Source organism: Cyprinodon tularosa, unplaced genomic scaffold (genome assembly GCF_016077235.1).
Source record: "Cyprinodon tularosa strain WSP-4 unplaced genomic scaffold, ASM1607723v1 ctg411, whole genome shotgun sequence".
NCBI lineage: Eukaryota > Metazoa > Chordata > Actinopteri > Cyprinodontiformes > Cyprinodontidae > Cyprinodon > Cyprinodon tularosa.
The window spans coordinates 171,539-199,198 of NW_024039132.1; the positions used below are offsets into that span (position 1 = coordinate 171,539).

Below are 27,660 nucleotides of genomic sequence, written 5' to 3' on the forward strand. Positions count from 1 at the left end.
CAACTCAAAATCATGAAATGAGTCGCGCTGCAAACCAGCATGGATTCCTGCCCCCTTCTAAAGTAGCTGCAACAAACTCTGTTTCCATTGGTTCATGTGGGACAACAGATGATTTAGTTCCTCAATAAATCTTTCTCCTATATTAACCTGTTAAACGTCTACAGGTGGTAGTGAATTTATAAGTGCTTGCTTTTTATAAGGATAGTGCAGATTTTTTTTCCAAACGGTGCACTGGATGTCAGTAGCTGCTTTCTTTCATGAACTCCTTGAACAACAACAGGTTGAAGATTTACAGAGGGAGGGTTTGGAGTGAGATAATAGCAAGTCTAAGCAGAACTAATCTGGCTTTATTTATTCATTTTGTATTTCCGTTAACTACATTTGATTTAAATGTGTTCATAAATGTATATATATAAAAAACTTGACAACAATAAACAGTATTTATTTGCTTTGGAGGTGGGTTATCTATAGTGCGAGCAGTGAGGAAACCATAAATGAAAGGAATAGAAGCTCCATTTCATCACATTTATTTCAACTTAAAATAATCTTCAAACTGTTAAACAGGGCTACTCTAGCCTAAATAAAGATTTTTTTTCTTTTATAAAAAAAAAAAAAAAAAATCCTGCTTAAGATGTTTAAAACAATTGTCCAGCATAAAATAAACAAATTGACTATTTTATTTCCAGAACTTTGTTCAGAAAACGGTCATGTTCTTTTATTCTAGGTCTCTTTAGTGTTCATAAGTCACCTTAAATTTTAACAGCTTCTTTGACCATTTTAGATTCAAAAACAGGAAGTTGTTAAAAAGTGAAAGTGCCTCCAAGTATTGGTTGGACCATTGGACTGGCTCTGCCTCTGGGAGGCCGATACCAAACACTCCGTTTGAGCTCTGGTTCAATAAGCAGCAAAGTTTTCTAAACCAAAAATCAGGGAAACTCTGAGTTATGTTTCTGATGCTGTAGTAACATTCTCCCCCTGCGAGTCACGTTTAATTTCCTGATTTAATCAGCAGATTTCTGTCGTAGTTTTGTGGGAAAAATCAGTTGTTAGCTCTGTTAGACACATTAGGTGTTAGAAATAAAACTATGGTCCGTCTGATTAAAGAATGAACAGAGAATTAAATATAAGGCAGGGGATTCTCAGACCATTTATAAATGTCCTTTATAATCAGAAAGTTATCTTGTTGAGTGCTACCATTTCACCTCACAATCCATCTCGGGCCTCTAGAGCTCATCTGTCCTCATTAGCAGCATTATACAGACTTATTTATCAGGTATATAAATTAAATCCAATTTCAATTCAGTTTATTTATATAGCGCCAATTCACTACACATGTAATCTCAAGGCACTTTACAGTTCACCAGATCATCCAGTTAAATTTATTCTAAGTTTTCTGTCTAAGGAAAACAAATTAATTGCATTGACTCATTGACTCTTCAGCAATCCCTCACACTAAGCATGCTTGTAGCGACAGTGGAGAGGAAAAACTCCCTTTGAACAGGAAGAAACCTCCAGCAGAACCAGGCTCAGTGTGAGCGGCCATCTGCTGAGGCCGACTGGGGTTCAAGGAGACAGAAGCAGAGACACAAAAAGCAGCTGTAAAAGGCGGCCTCGTCCAGGAAACACACAGCCAGGCAGACGAGCTCCAAGGCAGCTTCCATGCCAGAGGACGAAGAGAGCACATCCAGCCAGTCACAGTCAGAGAAACAGGACCACACTGGAAAACAGGCCGATCTCCAGCATCTATAAACAAAGGTGTTGATGGCAGCAGCACAGCTGATATTTCAGTCACAGCCAAACAGGAACAGACCAGATGAAGCTACTATGAGAAAAAGCAGAGAGAGCAGAATGTTAGAGATTGAACTAACAGATTCTGCAGAGTGGGAGAATAGAGATATAATGAAGCAGAATGATGAAATGGGGGTCCCTATGTCCTCCAGCAGTCTAAGCCTATAGCAGCATAACTATAGAGATAGCTCAGGATAACCTGAGCCACTCTAACTAGAAGCTTTATCAAAAAGGAAAGTTTTAAGCCTAGCCTTAAAAGTAGACAGGGTGTCTGCCTCATGGACTAAAACTGGTAGTTGGTTCCAGAGGAGAGGAGCCTGATAACTAAAAGATCTGCCTCCCATTCTACTTTTAGAAAATCTAGGAACCACTAGTAAACCTGCAGATTGAGAGCGAAGTGCTCTGTTAGGAACATAAGGAACAATCAGATCTCTGATATCAGATGGAGCTTGGCCATTTAAGGCTTTATATGTGAGAAGGAGGAATTTAAATTCTATTCTGGATTTAACAGGAAGCCAATGAAGAGAAGCCAGGATAGGAGAGATATGATCTCTCTTTTTAATGTTTATCAGAACTCTGGCTGCAGCATTTTGGATCAGCTGAAGGCTTTTAACTACAGTTTGTGGACTTCCTGATAGTAAAGAATTACAATAGTCCAGCCTTGAAGTAACAAATGCATGGACTAGTTTCTCAGCATCAGCCCTGGACAGGAGATTTCTCATTTTTGCAATATTCCTCAGATGAAAGAAGGAAATTCTAGAAACCGCTTTGATATGGGATTTAAATGACAGGTCCTGATCAAAAATAACACCAAGAGTTTTTACTTTATTATCTGAAATCAGTTTAATCCCATCCAAATGAAGTGACTGGCTAATCAGTTTCTTTTTCAGAGACTCTGGTCCAAAGACTATAACTTCTGTTTTGTCTGCATTCAGAAGCAGAAAGTTAAGAGTCATCCAGGTTTTTATGTCTTCAAGACATGCCTGTAATCTATGTAATGGGTTAGCTTCATCTGGATTTATAGACAGATATAGCTGGGTATCATCAGAATAACAGTGGAAATTAATCCCATGCCATCTAATAAGTTGTTTTATAAGTTGTTAATATCAGTGAGAGCGCATTGATGTGTAATAACAGCATTATAAACAAGGACTGCACAGTCACACAACCCCTTAATTATTGTTTATTAGAAGACAGGATGAAGATGAGGAGGAACCCTATGAGATGATGAACAGGTCCTACCTGTTAGAACGTTTTTATTCTTTATCTTCACCTGCTGCCAGGTGATTTCACCTAAATAGGATACATTGATAAACTATAATTCTACAATTCAAACAGAAAACTATTTTTCCACTGAAGAGTTATCATGATTAGAACAGTCCATGGCAGGATATTTAAATTTTTATTAGTTTATCTGAATAGGTATGCTTGATACCCAATTTTTTTTTTTTTTGTAAAAATAAAGCTTTTAAACAAAACTATATGCACCTTCTAGATGTGTAGAAATGATTACTGGTCTTACTTTTAATTAATTTGATTGTGAAGAAATGTATTTCAGATATAAATATACGTATATTCAGTCAAGCTTATGAATTTCAAAACGGCCACTTAAAATGTGTAAACATTTCTAGGTATATAAAACTGAATTCTTACTAGTATAATTTTTTTTCTTTGGCTTTCTGAAATCCAGTTACTTCTGCAAAACTGTAATCTAGAAAATCTATTATTACAGTTCCGATTAGGCATGTGATTTTGACCATTTTAGTGATCTACAAATCGAGCTACACAGAGAAGCATGCTTTTAATAAATGTAAAAATTGCCTGCCGAAACATGCTTCATATAAACCTACGGTACGCATAAACTTGATCAGCAATCTTATCCTTTACCATCTACCTCTCCTTTGCAGCTGTAGCGCTGTTGCTCGTTCTTTTAAACACATTCTCCATATTTTTCTTTTCCATTTCTGTATCAAACACTGTAGTTCCAATGGGGGGAAATAAGCACTTCCTGCTGCCATGCTGACTCGTCAAATCTTGGCTCCACAGATAATGGTTTAACATACGGTACTTGATATGCACGTGTTCAACTCTAAGTGGACATACTTAGAGTTGATTAAACTAAATCACAGCAGCTTTTATGAAACCAAAAACTCAGTTCCCAGCTTTAGGCTAGATCAATTCAGAGTTGTGGATTTAAGTCTGTTTGTTAAAGCTGCTTCTTAAAGCGGACCTCTGAGCTCATCCTATCCGAACTGGATATGAGTGGTAGCCTATTCTCCCTGCCCTGATCTTTTAGGAGCTTTGCCAGTTGAACAACATCGCTGCTAATCATTCACTCCAGATTATGGAACAACTTGTCCTGCAGGTACTTTCTCCTCAATGTTCGGTGTCACTGAGGGATTTGAACAGCCAGAAAACCATTGAATTTTTTTTTTTAAAAAAAGGTCTTAATTTATTCCAAAAAAAGTGAAAAAAAATGATAAACTGAGCCCAAAAAACAGAGGTCTGCAAAACAGATTTTAATTCATGTACCAACATAAAGAACACAAGCACAAACTGACCTAACAAACAAGACATGAAGGAAACTTAAAAAGTGGCTGATCAGACCACTGTTGACACACAAGGGGGGTAACGGACTAACTAACAAACATACTTAATTAAACAGATAAATACTAGCCAGACACAAACTACTTTTTAAATTTAACAAATTAACAAAATGACCAAAACTAAGAATATTTAAACAAATGATAAACAAATTTCCCTTCCCATTAAAAATGGTGTGACCGGCTGATTAGCCTGCAACCACCAATTGTGAAAAGCTGGAGCTCATTGCAGCCCTCCATCAGCAGATCCAAAGGAAAATGGCAGCTCAAAGGAAAAAAAAATTAATCCACTGCATCTGTGAACAAAAACAAAACTGATAAAGTAAACTAAATGTGTGCACTGCAAAAAGTTAACTTAACGTCAGGCTAATGAAAATATATGAAATGCGCAACTCATTTTGAAAATGAAAAATGTAAAAGTTACCACAGAGCTTCAGAGTGGCTGTCACGGTCACTAATAACCAGTTTGAGATATAATGACCTGTATGAGTCTGTACTGTAGATAAATGATTTTGCCTTAAAGGTAAAATTGTGCCTTTTTTGAAAAAAATTTAAACCATTTTCAAAGCCCTTTCATGTACTTTCTTCTTTTTTTTGCTTTCCTTTTCGGGCAATCTTGACCTCTGGTTCTCTGTGGTGGGTTTGTGTTCACGTAAAAAAAAAACAACTGCCTTTAACACGTCTTTGTCTCTGAAGACATAACATATCAGCACATTGTATTTCCATTGTATTTTAAATTGTAATCATAAAGCAATCTTTTTATTGTCACCTAGGATTTGCACATATTTTTCTACACTAATAACATTTCTATATTTTATGTATTCTGAAGCCCTTAAGAAGCCCTTGTCTTCCTGCTTATCTGACACCATTTCCCCACGCCCAGGGTTTATTTTTGTCTTGCCTATTGATCATCATGGTTTTATTTCCCTTAATCATTTACAGCTCTTTTTGTAATTACATGACCTCTGAACAGATAAAAACATTGTTAGGTAATTGCAGGAGAGTTTATCACTTTACCTGATGCTTTGAGTGGAAAACAGTCCAACCTTGGTTTTTAATGGCTCACTTAATGTATATGCGCCATAAAACTGGAAGCACACAAACAGAACACGATAAAAAGATGCAAACAAACTTCCATCGTGACGAGGGTTCATAAAAATCCACAAAAAAAGTGGTTCCGAAGCAACAGGTCCTGTAGTTTGTAAAGCACCTTCACTATCTTTCTCATATTTAACGAGGCTTAAAAAAAACAAAATAAAACAGAGTGACCTGGAAAGGAAATATGGTTCAGTTATTCACATACAATTTTACCGCTGCTCTTTCATTTTATGAGCCAAGTTTATAGTGAAAGCCTATTTCAGGGTCACATTATCAGCTTGATTAGATATGTTAATCATTACGCTATTTATCACAGGTAGGCTACTCTGATGATACTTTGAACAGCCTTGATTTTATAGTATTTGATGCACTTTAACTGCTTCCTCTCTTATCTTTTTACTGTATTTGTTATGCTTATATTTTCCACCTTGTGCATTCTTATCTTTTATTATGCTGCATCATATGAGGCTATGTCTTGTTGTAAGTTGCACAAATTACCATATTTCAGAAGCTCCTGAATCCAGCCTTGCTATATTTAGTTTTTATTATATCACATATCACAGTTATTCCAATCATATTTTAATTCAAAGGTTTGTTCTGAATTCTAAAGGGAAATTAGATCTTAAAAACAGATTTAACAGGTATTTATAAGTTGTTAATATCACTGAGCACACTGATATCTGATTACAGCATTATAAACAATGACTGCACAGTTAGACAACCCTTTAATTATGGTTTATTAGAAGACAGGATTAAAATGAGGAGGAACCCAATGAGATGATGAACAGGTCCTACCTGTTAGAGCAACATTTTTATTCTTCCTCTTCACCTGCTGCCAGGTGATTACACCTAAATGGAATACATTGATGAACTAGCATTCAAACAACAATTTTTCCACTGTAATGTTATGATTAGAACAGGCTATTGCAGGATGTTTAGATTTTTACCAGTTTGCCTGAACAGGTATGTTTGATACCTGAATTTTCTTTTGTCAAAATAAAGCTTTTAAACAATATATTCTTTACATCTAAAAATGTTGTAGTTATTCACGCTACCCAAGAGAAATCCAAGAAGATTGTTGCAAAAGGCAGGAAGTTACTGCAGAGAAGAAAAATAGTGTTGTCATGATTTTATCTAAAGGTCTGACCCAAAAATGCAGAAAGCCAAACAGAGAGACCAGGGAAAAGTTTAACAGGTTTATTAAGAATATTGAGAGGGTTCCAGTGCTGCTCAGAACACTGCTCAACCAGAACTGAAAGGTGAGGGGAAGACACTGCGGTTAGTTCAGGCTCATTGGTAATTTGAATCTTTGGTTTGAATTGGAGGAATAGGTTGGAGATTCACTTCTCCAGGAAAAGGTGTCCTTTATGGAATCCAGTGTGTGTGGAATGTTCCAGAGATTGTCTTGTTTGGTGTTGGGTGGACTGGGTTACTCAGACTGCGGTTGTTCCTTGGTGAATGGGGAAGCTCACTGCCACTCAGATTTCCTGCAGTACTTGAACGGGCTGTGGTGCAGATGAAACCTTTGCTCGGTGTGAAGCTCAAACAACCTCTTGGGGAGAGTTGATCCAAACTTCCTGTTTGGAGTAAATGGAGAAGCTCACTGCCACTCAGATTTCCTGCTGTACTTGAACTGGCTGTGGTGCAGATAAAACCTTTGCTCGGTGTGAAGCTCAAACGACCTCTTGGGGAAAGTGGATCCAAACTTCCTATTTGGAACCCCAGCTCAGTTAGAAGCTTAGTTGATCCTTTCAGAGAGAGAAGGTCTGAACAAATCCAGTTGGCAGGATGACTTCCTGCCGAGAGGCAAAGACAAAAAAAAACTAAGTTAAGACTCAGGTTGACAAAAATTCAGTTTGACTCAGCAAAACTCAGCTTGGCTAGAGTACCCAAAACTGGCAAACAAAACTCAGGTTAGACTCTGCTAAACTAAGCATGGCTAGAGTACCATGTATTGGCAAACACTCTGGCCTCAAGGTAGTGGCAGTCAGCAGCTTAAGAGCACTCCACAGGTAATGAGGCAATGAGCTGCAGGTGTGCAGGGAGACCCAATGAGGACGGGGCACCACCTGGTGGAGGAGGAAAGGAAACACAAAAACAGACCACACAAACTGGATTCCTGACAGTTGTTGAATAATAGTTTGGTGAGAGGGTTCAGTTTTGTCTGTAATGTCATTTTAGAAGCATCCTTCTGTCATCTCTTCAGACTCCAGAGCAGAGCATTATGCTATTTAAGTCACTGACTCCATTGCTGCTACATTGACAGCAGAAAGGATCAAAATCTCAACAAACTTATATGGAAAATAAAGAACTCCTTTGTTTGCTTCACCATTCTTCTAAATTTTTTTGCATTATGAAAAACATATTTGGAAATAAAAATAACATTAAAGGGACTGTGAGTAATATGAGTATAGACACAATCAACTAAATAAAAACTAAATGTATCAAATGTTTCTTACAGTCGTATTTGCCCTACTCTTACACCTTTGATCTTTTTAAATCATTACCTTAGGAACACATTAGTGGATAAGTTCAGCTAAACAGGATTATGAATTGATTACAAGTACTGTAGAAAGATAATGAGTAAAGGACCAGACATGCAGATACTGCCCTATTTGCAGTTTGTGCTATCAGCAGAGTTTCATGATGTTGCACTTTACAGAGTTGAAAGGACTTGAACTGGACTAACCTTAAAAACGGTAGCAGTGGTTGCCCCATAACCTAATAAATTGAGGATATAAAAACACTTAATCAATTTCAAAGTAAACTAATCTATTTTAGCCTATGGGAATACTGCTTGTTAAGAGTAAAGTTCGTTTACAGCAAAGAACATTTATTGCAATGAGTAATGCAATTCCTTTCAAGTGATATTTGGCACTTGTGGCCTTTACAGGATAATAATTTGACAGAAAGGGAAAGGCATGCAGGAAATGTTCTGGAACTGGGAACACAACTGGAGACAGGGCAGATGGGAACTTTAGCCTGTGCACATGATGATCTGAAAATTATCTCCTAAAAGCCAGTTCTGGCAGTGATGAAGCCAAGAAGGCAGAACCAGGTACAACTTCATATGAACAAGATGTAAATCTTTTCTGGAGTCTAGGGTGGTCCTCTGGAGACTGGAACACAGGGTAAAACTTTGAAAACTGGAACCAAGGGTGGATTTTCAGAGATTGGCACCCGGTATGGAGTAGGGGAAACCTCTCAAAGCCCCAAAAAAGGAGGCGATGTAGGTTGAAACGTTGGTCAGTCTTAAAGTCTATCCTTTAAACTTTTTACCTCACCAGCAGCCAAAAAGGCTGGTGTTCTGTATCATCATTATAGGAGTGATTAGCCTTCTCCAGCTGCTACTGGGTCTAAGTTTTCTATTTAAGGAAAACCAGCTGATTGCATCGACTCATTGGCCCAAATGCAATCCCTCCCACTAAGCATGCTTGTAGCAACAGTGGAGAGGAAAAATTCCCTTTTAATAGAAAGAAACCAGCAGAACCAGGCTCAGTGTGAGCGGCCATCTGCTGAGGCCGACTGGGGTTCAAGGAGACAGAAGCAGACATAGAAAACGAAGCAGAGATACAAAAAACAGCTGTAAAAGGTGGCCCGTCCAGGAAACACACAGCCAGGCAGACGAGCTGTGAGCCAGCTCCCATGTCAGAGGATGAAGAGAGCACATCCAGCCAGTCACGGTCAGAGAAACAGGACCACACTGAAAAACAGGCCGATCTCCAGCATCTATAAATAAAGGAGATGATGGCAGCAGCACAGCTGATATTTCTCTCCAGGATGGAGTCACAGCCAAACAGGAACAGACCAGATGAAGCTACTATGAGAAAAGGCAGAGAGAGCAGAATGTTAGAGATTGAACTAACAGATTCAAAAAAACAACATACTCACTAAATGCCTCAACCTAACAATCTAAACCATATAATGGTCCAAGGATGTATCTCAAACATATGTTTTGGAATAAAGCTTTTAATGTTAAAGCATCATATAATAAATTATTTTGTTCATTTTCTTTATGCACTGAGCTCGTATTTTATTATCTGAAATCATTTTAATCCCATCCAAATGAAGTGACTGATTAATCAGCTTCTTTTTCAGAGACTCTGGTCCAAAGACTATAACTTCTGTTTTGTCTGCATTCAAAAGCAGAAAGTTAAGAGTCATCCAGGTTTTTATGTCTTCAAGACATGCCTGTAATCTATGTAATGGGTTAGCTTCATCTGGATTTATAGACAGATATAGCTGGGTATCATCAGCATAACAGTGGAAATTAATCCCATGCTGTCTAATAATTCTACCGATTGGGAGCATGTATAAAATAAAGAGAATTGGTCCTAGCACTGATCGCTGTGGTACTCCACAGGTAACCTTTGAGCATGTTGAAGATCTGTCATTAGCATGAACAAACTGAATTCGATCAGATAGATAAGATTTAAACCAGTCTAGTGCTGTTCCTTTAATTCCAACAAAATATTTAAGTCTTTCTAAAAGAATATTATGATCAACTGTATCGAATGCAGCACTAAGATCCAACAGGACGAGCACAGATACAAGTCCATTATCTGAGGCCATGAGAATATCATTAGTGACTTTCACCAGAGCTGTTTCAGTGCTATGATGAGCTCTAAAGCCAGACTGAAACTCTTCAAAAAGTGCATTATGGTGTAAGTGATCGCAAACTTGTTTGGCAACTACTTTCTCAAGAATTTTAGATTAGAAAGGAAGATTGGATCAGATGCCCCCTGTCTGCTGTCACCTACAATTTTGGGGAGGTGCAGCAGAGTGTCTGAGGCAGGGCAAGAGGCAAATTTGCATTCAATGCGACACACAAGCAGACAACCTGGTTTCTGAGTATAAATCCACCTTGAGCCTGGTTCTGCTAGAGATTTCTTCATGTTAAAAGGGAGTTTTTCCTCTCTACTGTCGCTACAAGCATGCTTAGTGTGAGGGATTGCTGAAGAGTCGATGCAATCAGCTGGTTTTCCTTAGATGGAAAACTTTGAATCAATCTGACTGGATGATCTGGTTGAACTGTAAAATATCTTGAGATGACATCATGTGTGCTCTACCTGCTCTTTGCAGGCAGGTTTAGAGCAGACATGGGTGGTCGGAAAAACAAGGAACGTAATGCATGAACCTGCTGCAGAGTTAGAAAGCTCCTTCAGTAAATGAATCCTGCGTTCTAAACGGACTAAGAACCATTATCACAGATCTTTCCTCCCAGGATCAAAACACCTTTTAATCTCTTATGTTAGCTTTTCTTTTTTGGTTTATGTGCAGTCATACATGAGAACTATTTGGATTTTTTGAAAAAATTCTACTCTTTTACACCTTTCTTTTTAGTTGAGTGCCCTGAACTTTTTCCTCTACTTCCTGTTGAGAAGCCATTCATTTTCCTGGTTTTATGAACCTTAAGGGAAACTGAAATCCAAAAAGGAACCACATGCTATAAACCTGTCATTTAAGAAACACAAAAAAAAATTCAAGAGCTAAATAAACACAAACAGTCCTTTCAACATCAGTTTTGTATTTATTTGTAAAAGCAACCCCCCCCCGCCTTCAAAAAAAAAAGAAAAAAGAAAAACGAAAAACAATAACAAGGTAGTGTAAAATGTTTAGAACATTTAACAGGAAATCATTCTCAATAGCTGCTGATTGTCTGTGATGAATACTGACTTCTTATTTCGCAGACTGAATAAAAAAAAAAAAAGCAAAATGCATTTCTTTACAAGCAATCAAAGAGCAACTGATTCATATTTTGAATACCAGTAGCTGGGAGTGTCGAAGACAAACAATTTAGTTTTGATAATCGGACACAAAATCTGTGAAATGTAATGTAATGGATTTTCTTTACTAAAAATGGCACATGTACAATTACTATAAGAAAACTGATTCATAAAGAACAACAATTTCTGACACATTCTTTAAACAACAAATATATAAATCTGCTTTTGAAAGTTTTTACACAGTTTATCATATTACTGCAATATTCAGTCTAAACATTTAATTCTTTCTCCAACATATTTTCTCACTGTGATCTTAATTCAGCCGCTCTTGTGTAATTTTTCCAGAAAACATACAATCCTATTGTATATTTGTTTAACATAAAAGGCCCAACTGCTGAAATAATAATAATAAACACATAAAGCTAATATGAAGAACACATACGAAGAGCAAAATTATGTTTTTTTGTTTGATTAGAATTAAATGGATGGTTATTTAGTTTCAACCATTTTTAAAACAGCCGCTGGCGTTAGAGTCGTTGGAGGCGACTGTGTATTTCAGGAGGTAACAACCACAAGGTAGGCTACTTGTTTAACACTTGATCACCGTGACGACACAGTTGAATAAAAAACCCTATCACATTAAAACAAACAAGACCAATTAATGTGAGATCCAACTCTATGAGCCAGGAGATCAATGCACTCATGTAGGAAAATGTGCTTTATACAAAAATACCTCAGCTATAATTTGAACTAGTTCACATCATGCTGTGAGGCGACAGTGCAGCCCTAAAAAAAGTATAAAATATATTTATAAAAAAAAATTAGATATGAAAATAAAATCTAAAAGCCTACATTCAATAGCTCCTTGTTTTGGGAACAAAGATACATTCATTTCATTATCACACAAATAGGGAACCAAATTCATATAAAATACTGAATACAGCTATATTTGTTAAAAACGTCTGACAATCAGACAAACTACACTTTATTTACACCAATGACAAAACCTACATTAGGTTCCTCAGTTTAGATGTGTAAACTAGTTAAAAGGGTTTAAGGAGTCCTTCTTGCTCTGTACAGAAAACGTTAGACTCAGACCACAGTACTGGTTGTTGATTGGCTCAAAGCAACAGTTGATTCAGTGAAAAATATATCTGATAAATAAAGAAAGATCTCATGCCTGCATCTGGATTTCTCCAGCAAGCCCACGTTATTCAGAAAACACCTTTACCTTCATGACAAATCTTGAAAAGCTTTGGCTCACGTCAAATTGAACTAGCACAGATAATATAATACAAAACATAAACGGGTGCTTATTGCTTGCCATCTTTTCTTTATACAATCCACAGTCTCATTTTTTCAGTCAGAACGGTTGTGGTAAGAAGTTCATCCCTGTCCCGCTCAGTCTCTAAGCAGCAACTGTATTCACAGTGAGCTGTTGCTTATGTTGCTGCGCATGTTTTTTCCTTTGGCAAAAGACGTACAAAGCTGTGAGAGGAATACAGCTCACTGACGATACCAGGAGCAGTCCGATGAAAGCCTGACCAAAGACTGGATACTCCGTCTGCTCAGATTTCCCCTGGAGACACAATAGCAGGCAGTTAATGCCAAACTCTATTCACAGCTCAGATCAGTCAAATTTAAACCCGCTTAAGTTCACAGACATGCAAATGTGTTTTTCCATTGCTTAAACACTGGTAGATTGCACTTTTCAAATAAAAAGAACTCACCAGGTCTTTGTTCCATGCTTGGTAGGTAGGCGTTCCACCTTGGATGTAGTTCACAACATAGAACACGAATAGGCAGATGAGAAGAAGGGGGCTGACTCCTGCCCACATGATCTTCCAGTACCAGTTAGGACGATGACCAAGCATGTCTTCTATATCTTTTTCAAACCTTGGAAAAAAGGACAGAATGTTTTCAGAGTAGTTCAAAATGACCTCCTCCTCCTCCAGGTAAGAGGACCTGATCCAAGCAAAAAAAACATTGGTGCAGCTGTAAGCATCTATCTCAGTGAAAGCACTTCTTATCAGGAGGGAGCATCAATAGGACCTTTCTGGTTGCTGTCATCTATCTTAACAGTTGGAGCACAGTTCTGTCTTTTAAAGTGATGTTCCTCATTCAGGCATATAATTATTTTGGCTCAATAAATTATTCTTGAACTGCATTTTGAATTGAATTATATATATAGAGAGTGAAAAGGCAGGAATGGCTAGTTTACAGAGTTGCGTGCCAGACATCTGATAATGTTGGGCTCTGAGTGATTGAGCTATATGTGGGCAGAGGTGAGTGGTTAAACTCTACTGTCTTTAAGTTTACAGTATCTAAAATAATTTTTACCCTTAAAGGGCTGGATGCTGGTGCTGAGAAGATCTGTGGAACAGGACTGACTAATAAATAAACATTCTTAGTTCTAATCTAAGCTCAGGTATGATGCTTAGAGGCACCAGGGTCCTCATTCACACAGAAACAGCCCCAACTGGCGGGGTAGAATTTCACTCCAGATAGAGGTTACTCCTTGGTCACACTGTAGCTACCTTTATTATTCCTCACCCAAAATACTTATGTCATCCTGCGCTCTCTCTACAAATATGCTGCTATAGGCTTTGACAGCTGGAGGACATGGCAACCCCTTTTCCGCATTCTATCTCTATTCTCCCATTCTGCAGTGTTTGCCTGCTCTGTTCCTGTTTGGCTGTGACTCCATCCTGGAGAGAAATATCAGCTGTGCTGCTGCCATCAACACCTTTGTTTATAGATGTCGGATTCCTGAATGATTCTAGTCCTGTTTCTCTGATTGTGACTAACTGGATGTGCTCTCTTTCATCATCTGACATGGGAGCTCGTATCTCTGCTTCTTTTTCTATCTCTGCTTCTGTCTCCTTGAACCCCAGTCGGCCTCAGCAGATGGTCGCTCACACTGAGCCTGGTTCTGCTGGAGGTTTCTTCCTGTTAAAAGGGAGTTTTCCTCTTCTCTGTCGCTATAAGCATGTTTGATGTGAGGGATTGCATCCGAGTCAATGAGTCGGATGCAATCAACTGGTTTTCTTTAGATAGAAAACTTTGAATCAATCTGACTGTATGATCTGGTTAAATTGTCTCTATAAAGTTCCTTGAGATGACGTGCTGTGAATTGGTGCTATAGAAATAAACAGAACTGAACATAGTAACATTGCAAAGCTGTCAGGTAAATGGACATAATGTACATTTGGCTGTAGATAATGGAACAAAAACGGAGCAGAATATAGAGAACACAAAAATTCTTCTCTAATAATTTACAAACCTTCTGATTCCATAAATATAGCTGACCGCTATGACCTCAATGAGGACGACGAACAACAGGGAGAAAGTGGCTCCATAGTCATTGAACATGGTAAACCAATAGTTTCCTGATGTTGTTGTGAAGCCCAGGCCAAGGAGAAGACACAGCAAACACACCCCACCTGAAAAAAGAAGGAAATTAAGAGTTAAGAATTCAGAGGTAACATATTTAGCTCTAAATTGTATGTTTACAATTATGCTTAAAGGAATAATACACCCAAAACATGATTAGCCTTCATTTTCTACTCACCCCCATGCTGAACAACACTCTGGAGTACTTTTTTGATATCTCAAATGCATCTGGAGATCTGGGAGGCTTCTTGCTGTCTGCTGACATTCAAATAATGGAGGTCTATGGCGCCCGAGGCAGAAAGGTCCATAAAAGTCCACAAAAACGTGTCAATATTCCTCCATACTGCTCGTCCAATGTATTCCAAGTGTCCTGAGTGGGTAGCATCCAGAATTTACTCGAAACGAAGTCATTTAGAATGTTTTTAGAGCATAAACAGTAGTGTATAGGATTTCCTAAAAGCGCGTTCACGAGTCTACGGAAACCGCGGCAGACCAAACCAGATGAAAGTGCGCATTCAGCGTCTGCTCTGCCGATAATGCAAGCGTAGAAGAAGAAATGTGCTGTTTACCTGTGCAAAGAAAGAAACAACGAAAGAAAAATGTCTGAGGACTTCAGTGTTGAGGAAGAGCATGAGTTCTTTGCCGAGCTGAATGCGCACTTTCGTCTGGTTTGGTCTGCCGCGGTTTCCGTAGACTCGTGAACGCGCTTTTAGGAAATCCTATACACTACTGTTTATGCTCTAAAAACATTCTAAATGACTTCGTTTCGAGTAAATTCTGGATGCTACCCACTCAGGACACTTGGGATACATTGGACGAGCAGTATGGAGGAATATTGACACGTTTTTTGTTGACTTTTATGGACCTTTCTGCCTCGGGCGCCATAGACCTCCATTATTTTAATGTCAGCAGACAGCAAGAAGCCTCCCAGATCTCCAGATGCATTTGAGATATCAAAAAAGTACTCCAGAGTGTTGTTCAGCATGGGGGTGAGTAGAAAATGAAGGCTAATCATGTTTTGGGTGTACTATTCCTTTAATGTAAATCTGCTCAAATGTTAGAGTTAAAAATCATTGTAAAATTTAACAGCCATGCAGTGTAACTTTTATAATTTATATGGTGTCAGTTACTCACCAGTCTTCTTGATTTGACACTAATACGAATAAAATCAACTGAAAATCTGACACTATCTATAGAGTAAATTTTACAGTAATTTAAAGTCGGACCAAATGTTATCTGAAACAGAGTTATATTCAAGTTTGTGGGCGATAGAGTAAGACTTGTTTTTGTATTTTGATAACTAGTTGAAAGTTAATAATGGAACTTTATTGATCTAACATTGGAGAAATGTATCTCTGCACTTGACTCGTCCCCTTGGGGAGCAGTGGGCTGCCATGGTGCGGCGCCCGGGGAGCAGTGTGGGGTTAAGGGTTTTGCGCAGGAACCCAGAGTGGAGACTGTGGGGATTGAACCAGGTGCTAACAACCTTCTCACTGCTCCACCCAGCAGGCCAGACTGCTCTCTCTCCAGTGTAGAGCATCCTTGTCACCCTGACACAGACCTTTGGTCCACCTTAGTCACACACAGTCAGACAAACGTACTTCTCTCTGTAGTTGTTCTGTTTTTTAAAGTTGTTAGTGGAATTAAGACTTTCTGAGTAGCTTCATAGTTCCAGTTTAAAAAACTTATTGTTGTTGTGTTTTTAATACACATCCAAACACAATCTAGGGTAGAAACCTTACTTAAAGATTTACAGGATTTTTTCCCCTAAACAAAGATGTGTGTTTATCTGATACGAAAAATTTTCTGCTATGTGGATAATTCATAAATATCAACAGGGCGGCTGAAATGAGTGTGTTTATAACTTCTTTCTGTGTAAACAGCAGTGTGAAGTTATAAACCACATTTTTATAAGACCGATGTGTGCAAGGGTTGGCCTCACGTTGCTTCTTACCGTTAAAGACCTCATCGCTAATGCGGGCCACAACCTTGAAGTCTCGCAGCGGGGTGATAATGGCTGTGATGTTTCCCAGCATGCTGCCCATTCCCAACAGCAGAAGCATGAAAAAGTACAGCACGGACCACAGCTGGGACAATGGCATGTTCTTTATGGCCTCACTGTAGACTATGAAGGCTAGACCTGCCCCCTCTACGGCCTGAAACAGACAGAATATCAAGCACAGATGAGAAACTGGAAAGGCCTCTGCTTCAGTCTGTGATAGACAAACCAATCATGCCGTGTTACAGCAGAAGAATACTTTGATGCCGAGATATTCATGGTACTGCTGATGAAGTACCTAAAAATAACTATTTTAAGACATTTTGTCGTTAACTATTTTTGAGGATATAAAAATTGATATATAAACATATGTACCAAGAATTAACCTACATTTTGTCAAAGTTAATTTTACATTGGTCAAAAATGTTATTTATTTTTTTGCCAGATAATCTTGTTTAAAGAGTAACAGCTAACAATTGGACGTGTTTTAATCTTCTTAATGACATTTATTGTTGAGAGCAGGAGCTGCCAAAAGCAGTAAAAAGCAGCCTGAATTGTGAGGTACATTTCTTGGCAATGACTTGAATCTTCCTAGTTACCATTTGGAGTAAAGCTGTATCCACAGTATAGACTGAGTTACCGTATGTTTATATAACACAGCCACTTATACACTTAAATATTATGCAACCTGCCTCAAATTTCCTTAAACAGAAAGTAACAGATGTCGCACACTAGATAAACATATAAATAAATAAACATATTCTGAACTAAATAATCTGTGTTTTAATCAAGGACCCCCAAGTAGTTTTGTCTTTGTAAAAAATATTATCTAAAGCTTTTATACTTCATTATTACCCAAAATAAAGTAACTCAAAGCCAGCATCTGATTTCCATGGACAACTTTGAAGCTTTTAGTCTAACTTTTCTTAAAAGGAAACGTTGATAATCACTTCACTCAGGTTACTTATGCTAGTTCATCATAGCGCCTCCCTCCTGATCAACATGCAAACCTAAAGGTTTAGCTGAAGGTGTTTGTCTCAGATTGGTTCAGCTGTGGCTACCAGAGGAGGGACTGGAGTCAAATATGAACTATGGCAGAAACTTGACAAACATCAGTAAGTAGGGTCAGATAGTCTGATTAAAGGAAAATCCGCTGATATTCAGATTACAAACTTCTGAAAGTTATTTAAATATTAAATTATCCCATACTGTTCAATAAATGATAAGTGTTGTTAATTCAGAGTAATTTTCATGTGAATGTGCTTTACTGGAGGCATCCATGTCTGTCAAAGAACACTACTGCCACCTACAGGTTTGTGACGTCACGGTGCGGTATCGGCTGTTGATCAAGTCCCAGTGCTGTATCTGGTGTTTGTCACAACGCGCTATTATCCAAGTCATCTTGAAAACATTCTTCTTCCAAATGTTGGCTACATGTTACGGGTTTTTTCTCTGTCCAGAAGTTCGATGGTAAATCCTCCCTCTTGAAGTTGGCGATCCAATGACCAACCCGTCCGTGGAGGATCAGGAATCAGAAAGGTGGAATAACTGTTTAACTGTTAAACAGTTTCACTATAGCTCTGGTGAATTTCAATGGTGAAGTCCTCTGGAAATCTTCAATAATTGTTGTTGATTGCAGATGTGTCTAGTAGTTCCATTGATTTTGCTTGTAAAGCGGGCTTGTAAAGCATGCTTACTGCACCCTGACCTCACTGCCGGAGGGGCAAAAATGGCGACGAAAATGATTGTTTTTAATTTTCTACTGATTAACCCTAAATTCATTAAATCACCACAAATGTATTAGTTTTAGGTATAAATAATGATCCATTGATTATTCCTGGCGACCGGACTTTTCCTTTAAAGCATCCTTCTAATTATTAAAAATGATCCAACTCAAACATAAATGATTACAGCATTAGTTCTAAAGATAGCTGATTAAAAACTGGGAATAATAATGAAACACTTATTGAAACACAGCTATTTACACTTTACTGTGTAATTTTGTTCCAAGTGAAGTTTAATAAGTTTTAAGCTCTACATTAACAAGTGATTCAATGTTTTTTTTCTATTATTATTCTAGTGTTTAAATATACATACATTAAGTTTTTGAAAAATCCTAAAATGTTGTTGGTTATATTGGGAAAAAAAAAGACTTAATTTACACAGTCCTATTTAAAAGAGGAAATAAACAATAAGCTACGTACAGTGCTTAGCTCCTTCTCAAGGCTGCAGTCTTCCAGTTTTAGTTCAGCGAACTGCACTGGATATGTAGAGTTCAGCTTCTCAATCATTTCAAAAATATTGTCAATCGTGATGTTGGCTTCAGGTAGACTGAAAGTGTTCAGCAGCAGAATGCGAGTCCTGAGAATGAGGGAAAGTGGGATAAACATAGGAGAAAAAAAAGAGTTAATGAACATACAGATGTTTGATCTGCAGATTAAAGGTTTATCTTTATAATTATCTACTAGGAAAAACGCGACAGCCAACAATGTGATGCCCCGTTTACTTTTAAAGATAGGCTTAAAGCTTTCCTTTTAGATAAAGCTTATAGTTAGAGTGGCTCAGGTTATCCTGAGTTTTCTCTATAGTTACGCTGCTATAGGCTTAGACTGCTGGAGGACATAGGGACCCCCATTTCATCATTCTGCTTCATTCTATCTCTAGTCTCCCACTCTGCAGAATCTGTTAGTTCAATCTCTAACGTTCTTCTCTCTCTGCTTTTTCTCATAGTAGCTTCATCTGGTCTGTTCCTGTTTGGCTGTGACTCCATCCTGGAGAGAAATATCAGCTGTGCTGCTTCCATCAACACCTTTGTTTCTAGATGTTGGAGCTTGACCTATTTTCCAGTGTAGTCCAGTTTCTCTGACTGTGACTAACTGGATGTGCTCTCTTCATCCTCTGACATGGGAGCTGACTGTGTGTTTCCTGGACGGGGCCGCCTTTTACAGTTGCCTTTCTATGCTTCTTTTTCTATGTCTGCTTCTGTCTCCTTCAACCCCAGTCGGCCTCAGCAGATGGCCGCTCACACAGAGCCTGGTTCTGCTGGTGATTTCTTCCTGTTAAAAGGGATTTTTTCTCTCTACTGTCGCTACAAGCATGCTTAGTGTGAGGGATTGCTGAAGAGTTGCTGAGTCGATGCAATCAGCTGGTTTTCCTTAGATAGAAAACTTTGAATCAATCTGGCTGTATGATCTAGTGAATTGTAAAGTGCCTTCAGATGACGTGTTTTGAATTGGTGCTATAGAAATAAACTGAAATGAATTGAATGTACACATTACAGATATGCCTGTTTGGCCCAAACTGGGGTACAATCAAGCAGTCAAAGATGTTTCCTCAAACCCATCACAGCACCAAATGATATGTACCTCTCCAAGCAGGTCTCATAGTTGACAGTGGCCTTGAACCCATATATGGAAAACGTGACAATAGCGGAGAAGATGGAGGTTCCACTGTTGATAAAAGAGACAATGATGGCTTGACGCTCAAAGTTGTTGTGGTACTGGTTGTAGCTGGCAAAGGCGATGAGCGAGCCAAAGCCCAAACCCAGGGAGAAAAAGATCTGAGTGGCTGCATTGATCCAAGTGGTAGGATTGGCAAGTTCTTCCATCTAGAAGCAGACAGAGGCAAATAGATAATCAGCAAACCTCCACTGGTCTTAGTCCACAGGTCTCTGAGGATATTCCTGCAGTCAATCAAAGCTCACCTTAGGTGTGAACATGTATTTGACACCATTCAAAGCTCCATGAAGAGTCATCCCTCGGATCAAGTAGATCAACATGACAAGGTATGGAAATGTTGCAGTGAAGTAGACAACCTACCAAAACCAAACAGCATTACAAACCTAAACCAAGGATCACAACACCACAGTGAAAATCCAGTATATGAGCAACTATACAACACATTATCATTTTATTGGGTCTGTAAATGAGGAAGCTTTCTTACCTTTCCAGTCGACTTTATGCCCCGGACGATGAATAGATAAGTTATCACCCACGCAAGCAGGAAGCAGAGTGCCTGGCCCATATGAAGGCCTCCATTCTCCTCAATAGAGGGCGAGATGTTAAGGGTCTCTCTGTAGAAGAAATACTGAGTGGGTGTTGCTTTTTCACACTCTTCTAAAGGTCCGGTCAGGTTGGAATTGGCAGGGCAGACTGCCCAGGGCAAGACTGACTGCATGAAGAAGAAACACAAAGGAGCAGGAAGTGAGCAAAATAGCCAAAGTATCACATTTCATCAGGATCTTTGGTTATGATTTTATCACATTTTCTCATGAAAAAAGAAACTAGTTATAAAATAAAAATAACAAAGAAAAGGCGTTTTAGCAAACAAAATATATCTTTACTGATTTAAATGTATGCCGTTTTGACAACAATTTAATGTGTTCACTATTTAAGGAACTTTGTGTTCTATTTTCTTGATTAAAGAACTTTTAAGTTAGTTGACATCTTAGTTTGAGAAATTAAAACATCAACTGTACTTAGGTTAAATGTATGGAGAACCACTTCTGCCATCTATAGAAATACACCCAAAATAAAATAAATGAGCATGTAAAAATTTCAGGGCCAAAATGCAGCTAGATGTATAATGTCAAAAAATGAGCGAAAGTAATAAAAAGAAGATGCAACAATTGAGAAAGAAAAAATTAAATATTTTTTTTTTATCTCTAACTATTGTAATTACCACTGTGCTTATCTGTAATTGAAACCACTCATTTTGATTCATGATTTTTTTTTCTTAAACTTGAACAAAAATTAAGTTTAAAATATAATAAAAGTATAAAGATGAATCAAATTGTGCATGACCTTCAGATGGAAACACGGCTGGTGATGCATGAGGAAACTTAAAAAGTAGAAAAAAAGAAAATGTGAATTAGATGTGCTTCCATTCAGAAGAGCAAACTAATACCAAAGCCATGGGGGATTTATCATTAGGCAATACTAGGCAGTTGCCAAGGGCCCCAAGTTCCTGGGGGCCTCATAAAACTATGTTAACATGTATGGTTAACACAGCTATTCCTTAGTTGTGCACTTTACTTATGTTTTTGATAAAAAAAATCCTTTCGCTAAAAGGACAGCAGCAAACAATTTGAAAAAAAATTATGCAAAGAGCGACGTTTCAGGCTCCTCTAGCACTTTCATTTCAAAAAAGGGCCTAGTGCCAAATCTAGCAACTTTTTTCTGCTACTGGAGACTTTGGCGACTACATTCATAGGGCCCCCTGCCTGTCTTTGCCTAGGGCCCCAAATTTCCTAAATCCTCCCCTGTCCAAAGCTAATGTCGTCATTAGTTGACGTCACTCTTTATTATATAGAGCAGAAAAGTAGGAAGTAGAGTTAGCAAGCCCAGATCAGTGATGGACCAAGGTTTTAATAACTGCTGAATCAGCAGGTATTAGTAATGGTTCAAGCCATCGAGAGAAATGTGACTCTAATGCTGCGTTTAGGTGCCAGTGGCAGAGAAACCAGCTCATAAGCCATGGGGGCTAAATATTCAGAACTTATTTGAAAAACATGTTTCCATTTTCCCTTTAGTGAACTTCTGAAAATCTGTTTTTGAAGATAACACAACTGGGATACATTAGAGGGGTAAACATCTCCGTATTTAAAGTTTAAAAGGACTGTACAATGATTTGAAAAGTAAATACTGTTGACATAAAAACTTATATTTGGTGGTGAAAAAAAAACACAAAAGAAGAAAAAAAGTGAGGAAAATTCTACAAAAATCATGAATTTAGTAAAGGAAAAATAAATCACTGATTTTTTTTCCATAAGCAAATAAACTTCTCCTTTAATCTCTGCATGTATTCCCAATTATTCCACAGTTTGTCTGTCTTATTGGTGCACCGTTGATACATAACATTTAAAACTAGAGAAAAAGGTGGCAAATAAAACTGATATTTAAATGTTTACAACATGATGTGCTGTACAGATGTTACCATCAGCAGACATGAAAAACTAGAACATCTAAGAAGCTTACTTGAAATGAGTGAAAGAGGTACCAGAAACTCCAAGCATTGATAATGTTGTAATAGAGACACAAGTACAAAGATGTCACAACGCTGGCAAGGCCTGAAAAAGATATGAGAGGAGATTCCATGTTAAAAATCTACCGACTGTGCATTAGAGTTAACATCATCAAAGAGTCAGTTTGTAGCCAAGACTCTCACCAACTCCTCCTAAATATGGGCTTATAGCAGTCCACGCCCCGATGCTGCCTAAACGCATCTTCTGACCAATGGCGAGCTCCAGGTAGAACAAAGGCACGCCCTCCAGGACCAGCATGATGAGATATGGTATCAAGAATCCCCCTGGAAGCAGAAATAAATGACTTAGACAGAAAAACAGGTGGACTCTCATTGCCAAAAACAGGCAGGGGGGGCCTCGAATTGAGAAGACAACACATAAAACAGCCCCATTCTACAGATAGAAAAATGTTAATAGAATAGACATCCATTATCTGTTCTAGGTTGTGTCCCTCTCTTCTTGTCCCTTTTCTTCTTGTTTTCCTCTCTATGTTTTGTACTCAGCTGACTTTTCATGCTGTCTCTAAAGGAATGAAAGATTTTTTCCAAGCACTAAGCTCACTTAGCTGATTGCTCCTTCCTGTGTTTCCAAAAAGGCCAAAGTAAATAACCCAGTCCTTCTTTTCACTGTAGACAAGCCATGATCTGCTTATCTGTTCTCCATTTTTCATTTGGATGAAATAATAGCTGCATGAATCATGACAGCAGACAAGATAGAGGAGAGCAGGAGGCGGGGTTATCAATCTACTTGCTCTGGAGAGCAGAGTTCGCTGCTTTTAGATGTTGGCGCCAAAGTTTCCAGTAGCAGAAAAAGGTTGCTAGATTTGGCGCTAGGAGCTTCAAAAAACTTTAAATAAAAAAGCTCTAGAGGCGTCTGAAAAGTCACTAGTTATAGCTGAGACACGCTTAATATTATAAGCGTTCTGCATTTTAGCCAAAGGATTTTTATCCAAATCATAATTAATGTGCACAAATAAAGAACAGTTGTATCAACTATACGTGTAAACAGAGTTTTATGGGGCCCCAGGAACTTGGGGCCCTAGGCAACTGCCTGGTATTGCCTGATGGTAAATCGCTCCCTCTGTTAAAGCTGCAACACAGTCTGCTGAGTATCTTAGCATGACTTGTAGAAAATGGCCAAAATAGCATTAGGAATTAATGTGTGAAAATCATAACCCTAAAAGTAGACCTAAACCACATTTCATGTATGAATATTTGGGGTCTGTGGAAGCGTCTGGTGAAAACACACATAGGCTCAAACCCAGGACCTTCTAGTTGTCAGGCAGCAGTGCAAAAACAGTGTATGTTAAACAAATCAACACTGTAACATCTACAACTGTGTACTAAATGAAAACTACTGGTTTAAAGGATTTTACAAGCATATTAAAGCACATAGATAATGAGAATTAATAACATTCTCAACAGTGAATGCTGTTTTTACAGAAGCAGATTAATAAAATGGTTGTTTTTTATGGGCTAACACTTCCCACAGTGGAAATGGAAAATATAGGGTTTTATTATTATGACAAATGTCACACAATGTTAGAGTATAAGGAAAGATAGTCAACATTCATGATGTGTAATTAATGACTGAACAACTTTCAAAGGTGATGACCTTTGAAAGTTAATCTTTTTCTTTTTTACTGCCTCCAGGAGTTAAAACTACAGAAACATTGCTTCCTGTGGTTATGTAAAGTAGATGTTTAGCTGTCTGCATAAAGGAGCAGGGATAATGCTGATTTTTTTAATAGAATGTTTAGAATCCTGATACTAAAAATTAAAATTTAAAATCCGTAGTGTCCTCCAAGGTTATGTTTTTTGCTGATCAAGCAGTGCGGTGCAGTCAGGGATGTAGTATGCCCTGCAATTAGTGCACTGGTGGGAAACTTTTTCATGTAATCAGCTGTTTCACACAATGGGGGCAGCTTTGCCAGATATTAAAAACTAACAAAAATCAGAGGGTGACAGAAAGCAGAGTTAGCAATCCATCCATCCATCCATCCATCCATCCATCCATCCATCCATCCATCCATCCATCCATCCATCCATCCATCCATCCATCCATCCATCCATCCATCCATCCATCCATCCATCCATCCATCCATCCATCCATCCATCCATCCATCAGTCCGTCCATAATTGTAATTGAAAATGTTCTAAAAAGCTCTTTTGAATAAAATGAATTAATATTATTATTTCTTATTAACTTCTACTATAGTTTTGTGCGAACAACACAGGTTCAAATCCCAGTTGCAGCAGGAAAGGCATCTGGTGTGAAAATCCGCAGAATGTAAACTGTCATCTAGACATCAAGAACAACATAACTGAAACTGATCACCCTGGTCTGTGGCAGCAAAGTCGGTTTGTGTCCTTATAACACTGAGCTTTGTATTTTGCCTACCTCCTAATGTAGAGAGAAGATTAAAGCCTGAAATTGCAAAGCCTTAACATAAAGGTTGGAGCTGACTTCTCTGCGGCTGGTTGGTTGAATTAACTCAGCCATCAGGGAGCAGATATCAATCTTAAACATGTGTTTCCTAACTTTGCTCCTCTAGGATTTCCTTTTTTACCCCTTTGTCTTCTAATTAGCTTATTTGCGCTGAAACTGTGCAGAAAGGATTTTTCATAAACACAAAAAATTACCTAGTTCTTAGAATTTTATAATCATTGCCAACTTCAATAGGCTGCAACATTTCACAGAGTCAGTCAACCTGAAGTTTGCTCAATAATTCCCGTGAAGCTTTGGTAGCATGTTGCCCCATCATCGCTGCTTCCTGGCTTGGAAGTTTCACCCCAGGAGCGTAATTACAGGAGATGTGTTCACATTGTTCAGCGATCTGTGAAATATCATTAAGACATAACTGTTCACTATTAAACCACAACCACCTGGAACTTTTTCCAATTTCTGGTCTTTGTTTATTTCTACCTGCGGTTTGCTAGTCCATCGCTGCAACAACACTGTTTTTAAAAGCAAATTGTGTCTCAGGTACTTTTTTCTAAATGCATGTAAATGTTTTCAGCCTTCAGTAAACATTTAATGTTTATGTTTATTCGGATGTGTTTAAATGGGCAGCAAGAGCACTGCTGCTTAAATATACCAAATTTAGCTTCGATATTTCATACCTTACAATTTATGATTATATTTCCATATTGTTAAGATTATTCAAAGTTTGTACCTTTAGATGGGTCAAAAAAAAACTATTCACAGTGAATTTTACGTAACATGTCTTGTCTTATTGTTCAAAAGTATGGAGAAACACAAATAAAACAATTATTGATGGGTTAGTTAAGATGCAAAAAAAAGCTATAAGGCTTATTATAAGGTGAGATACTGTGAACCAACGGATAAACGCTTCATTCAAAGTAACACATTAAAATTCAGAGATATTCTTTATATTAAAATACTGCAAATAATGTATAAAACAGTGAACAAAAGTCTTCCTTCTGGTATTCAAAAATAATTAAAGTTAAGAGAGAATAAATATAATTTGTGAGGTTTGTGTATATTTGAATGTGCAAAGAGGAAGAGCCAGTTGGTGTGAAACTGTGGAATGAATTGAATGCTGATTTTAAGTTATGTCATTTCTTGGTGAATTTTAAAATGTAAAATTATAAAATCCTATGTTATTATGTAGATTTGAATATTGATATACGTATGTACTGTAAAGAACCTGGTAGGTTGTAAAGGTTGAAAGTATAAAACAGGGTATGCTAGAACAAGCTTTGCCTATTCCTTTTTTTGGTAAATTGTGGGTTTGTTTGTTTATTGTTTCTTTGACTGTTTTCTGTGCTTAATGTTTGATAATTTACCAAAAAACAAAGTGAAGTGAATTGGAATAACATTAGAGTCTGATCAAATGAAGAATAGTCAAGTTTTACCAATCAAAATCAGAACTCTTTTGCTAACTTTGTGTGCATAAATAAGGCATATAACCTTGGTTTCCTTTGCTCAGTGGTAAATAAAAATAAATCCTAACAACAACCACAGTGTTCACCTTTATTTTTTTCCTGAAATACAATAAATTAGTTAATAGTAATGAATTCTGATCAAATCTTCTGAGTCCAGGCAACTGAGAGCAGAAATGTTTTTTAAATCTCCATACTTGTGTTTCTCATTCAAAGTAATCCCTGAAACTAGACAGTTTAAAACTCTTAAGTATTCTTGCGTAAGTGAACCTTTGAACAGAGTATTTGTGTTACGTGTCCTTGCTTTAATCCCACTACCACAACACAGAAATACCCCCCCCCACCCCCCCAAAACACCATTTATTTCATGCTTTTGTTCCTGTAAGCAGCTAAGGAGCTAATAAATAACAGACTTAAAGGGAAAAAGGTGAAAAATAAGAGATTTTTTCTAAGTTCTAGAAGACAACCCCATTCTGAAACACTGCAGGGAGTACCATTACATAACCGTTTAATTAGGTCATGTAGAGGAAAACAACTTTTCTTAATTTTTAAGAAATCCTAACACCAAATTAATTTACTCAAAGATGTAAGAATGTTTATGTAACTTACCAGCAATGGGACTAAACGTTTTTTTTTTCCGCTTTAAGCAATTTTTTTGAAAATATATACATATATATAATTTGTGGCCCTGATATCCTTTGCAGTATTAAACTAGTGTAATTAATAATAAACAAATTGTTCACTCAGATACACATGTGTAACTTTACCCGTATTCGGATATCGTTGTGATATCCATTTATTCTAGTTACTGCAGTTTTTTAAATCCTGATGACTTTTCTAACCCTTTGACCAACTATAAACCTTATTTACACCATAATCTCTTACCTCCAACCACTAACCCTGAGTAAACAGGTTCCACTGCATTAAAAGCAAGGTTTTGTTATCATACGATCCAGAAGATGAAAGTACCAAAATTAGTCCTCACTAGTGAACATAAGCAGATCCAAACACACCATAGTTACTAACATGAAACAAACACAGGTCTGACGGTCAATGATTTATTCAGTCCTGCCAGGAAGACAATTTGAAAATAATCAAAGCATTTTACAACAGTAGATTGATTCTG

The 27,660-nt window shown here is 37.7% G+C and overlaps 1 protein-coding gene across 1 annotated transcript in view; it reads right to left on the bottom strand.

The window, feature by feature from the left end:
• Positions 1-11,007: 11,007 nt before the first annotated feature.
• Positions 11,008-27,660, bottom strand: part of LOC119792175 (sodium- and chloride-dependent transporter XTRP3-like) — a 28,591-nt gene continuing 11,938 nt past the window's right edge. The window contains exons 2-11 of the mRNA XM_038298676.1: positions 22,773-22,913; positions 22,583-22,674; positions 20,550-20,777; positions 20,311-20,421; positions 19,973-20,214; positions 18,812-18,968; positions 16,563-16,764; positions 14,499-14,658; positions 12,946-13,111; positions 11,008-12,794 (exon numbers count right to left, since the gene is read on the bottom strand). Of these exons, the coding sequence (XP_038154604.1) occupies positions 12,624-12,794; positions 12,946-13,111; positions 14,499-14,658; positions 16,563-16,764; positions 18,812-18,968; positions 19,973-20,214; positions 20,311-20,421; positions 20,550-20,777; positions 22,583-22,674; positions 22,773-22,913 (1,670 nt within the window). The 3' untranslated portion in view covers positions 11,008-12,623. The remainder of the gene's footprint in view (positions 12,795-12,945; positions 13,112-14,498; positions 14,659-16,562; positions 16,765-18,811; positions 18,969-19,972; positions 20,215-20,310; positions 20,422-20,549; positions 20,778-22,582; positions 22,675-22,772; positions 22,914-27,660) is intronic.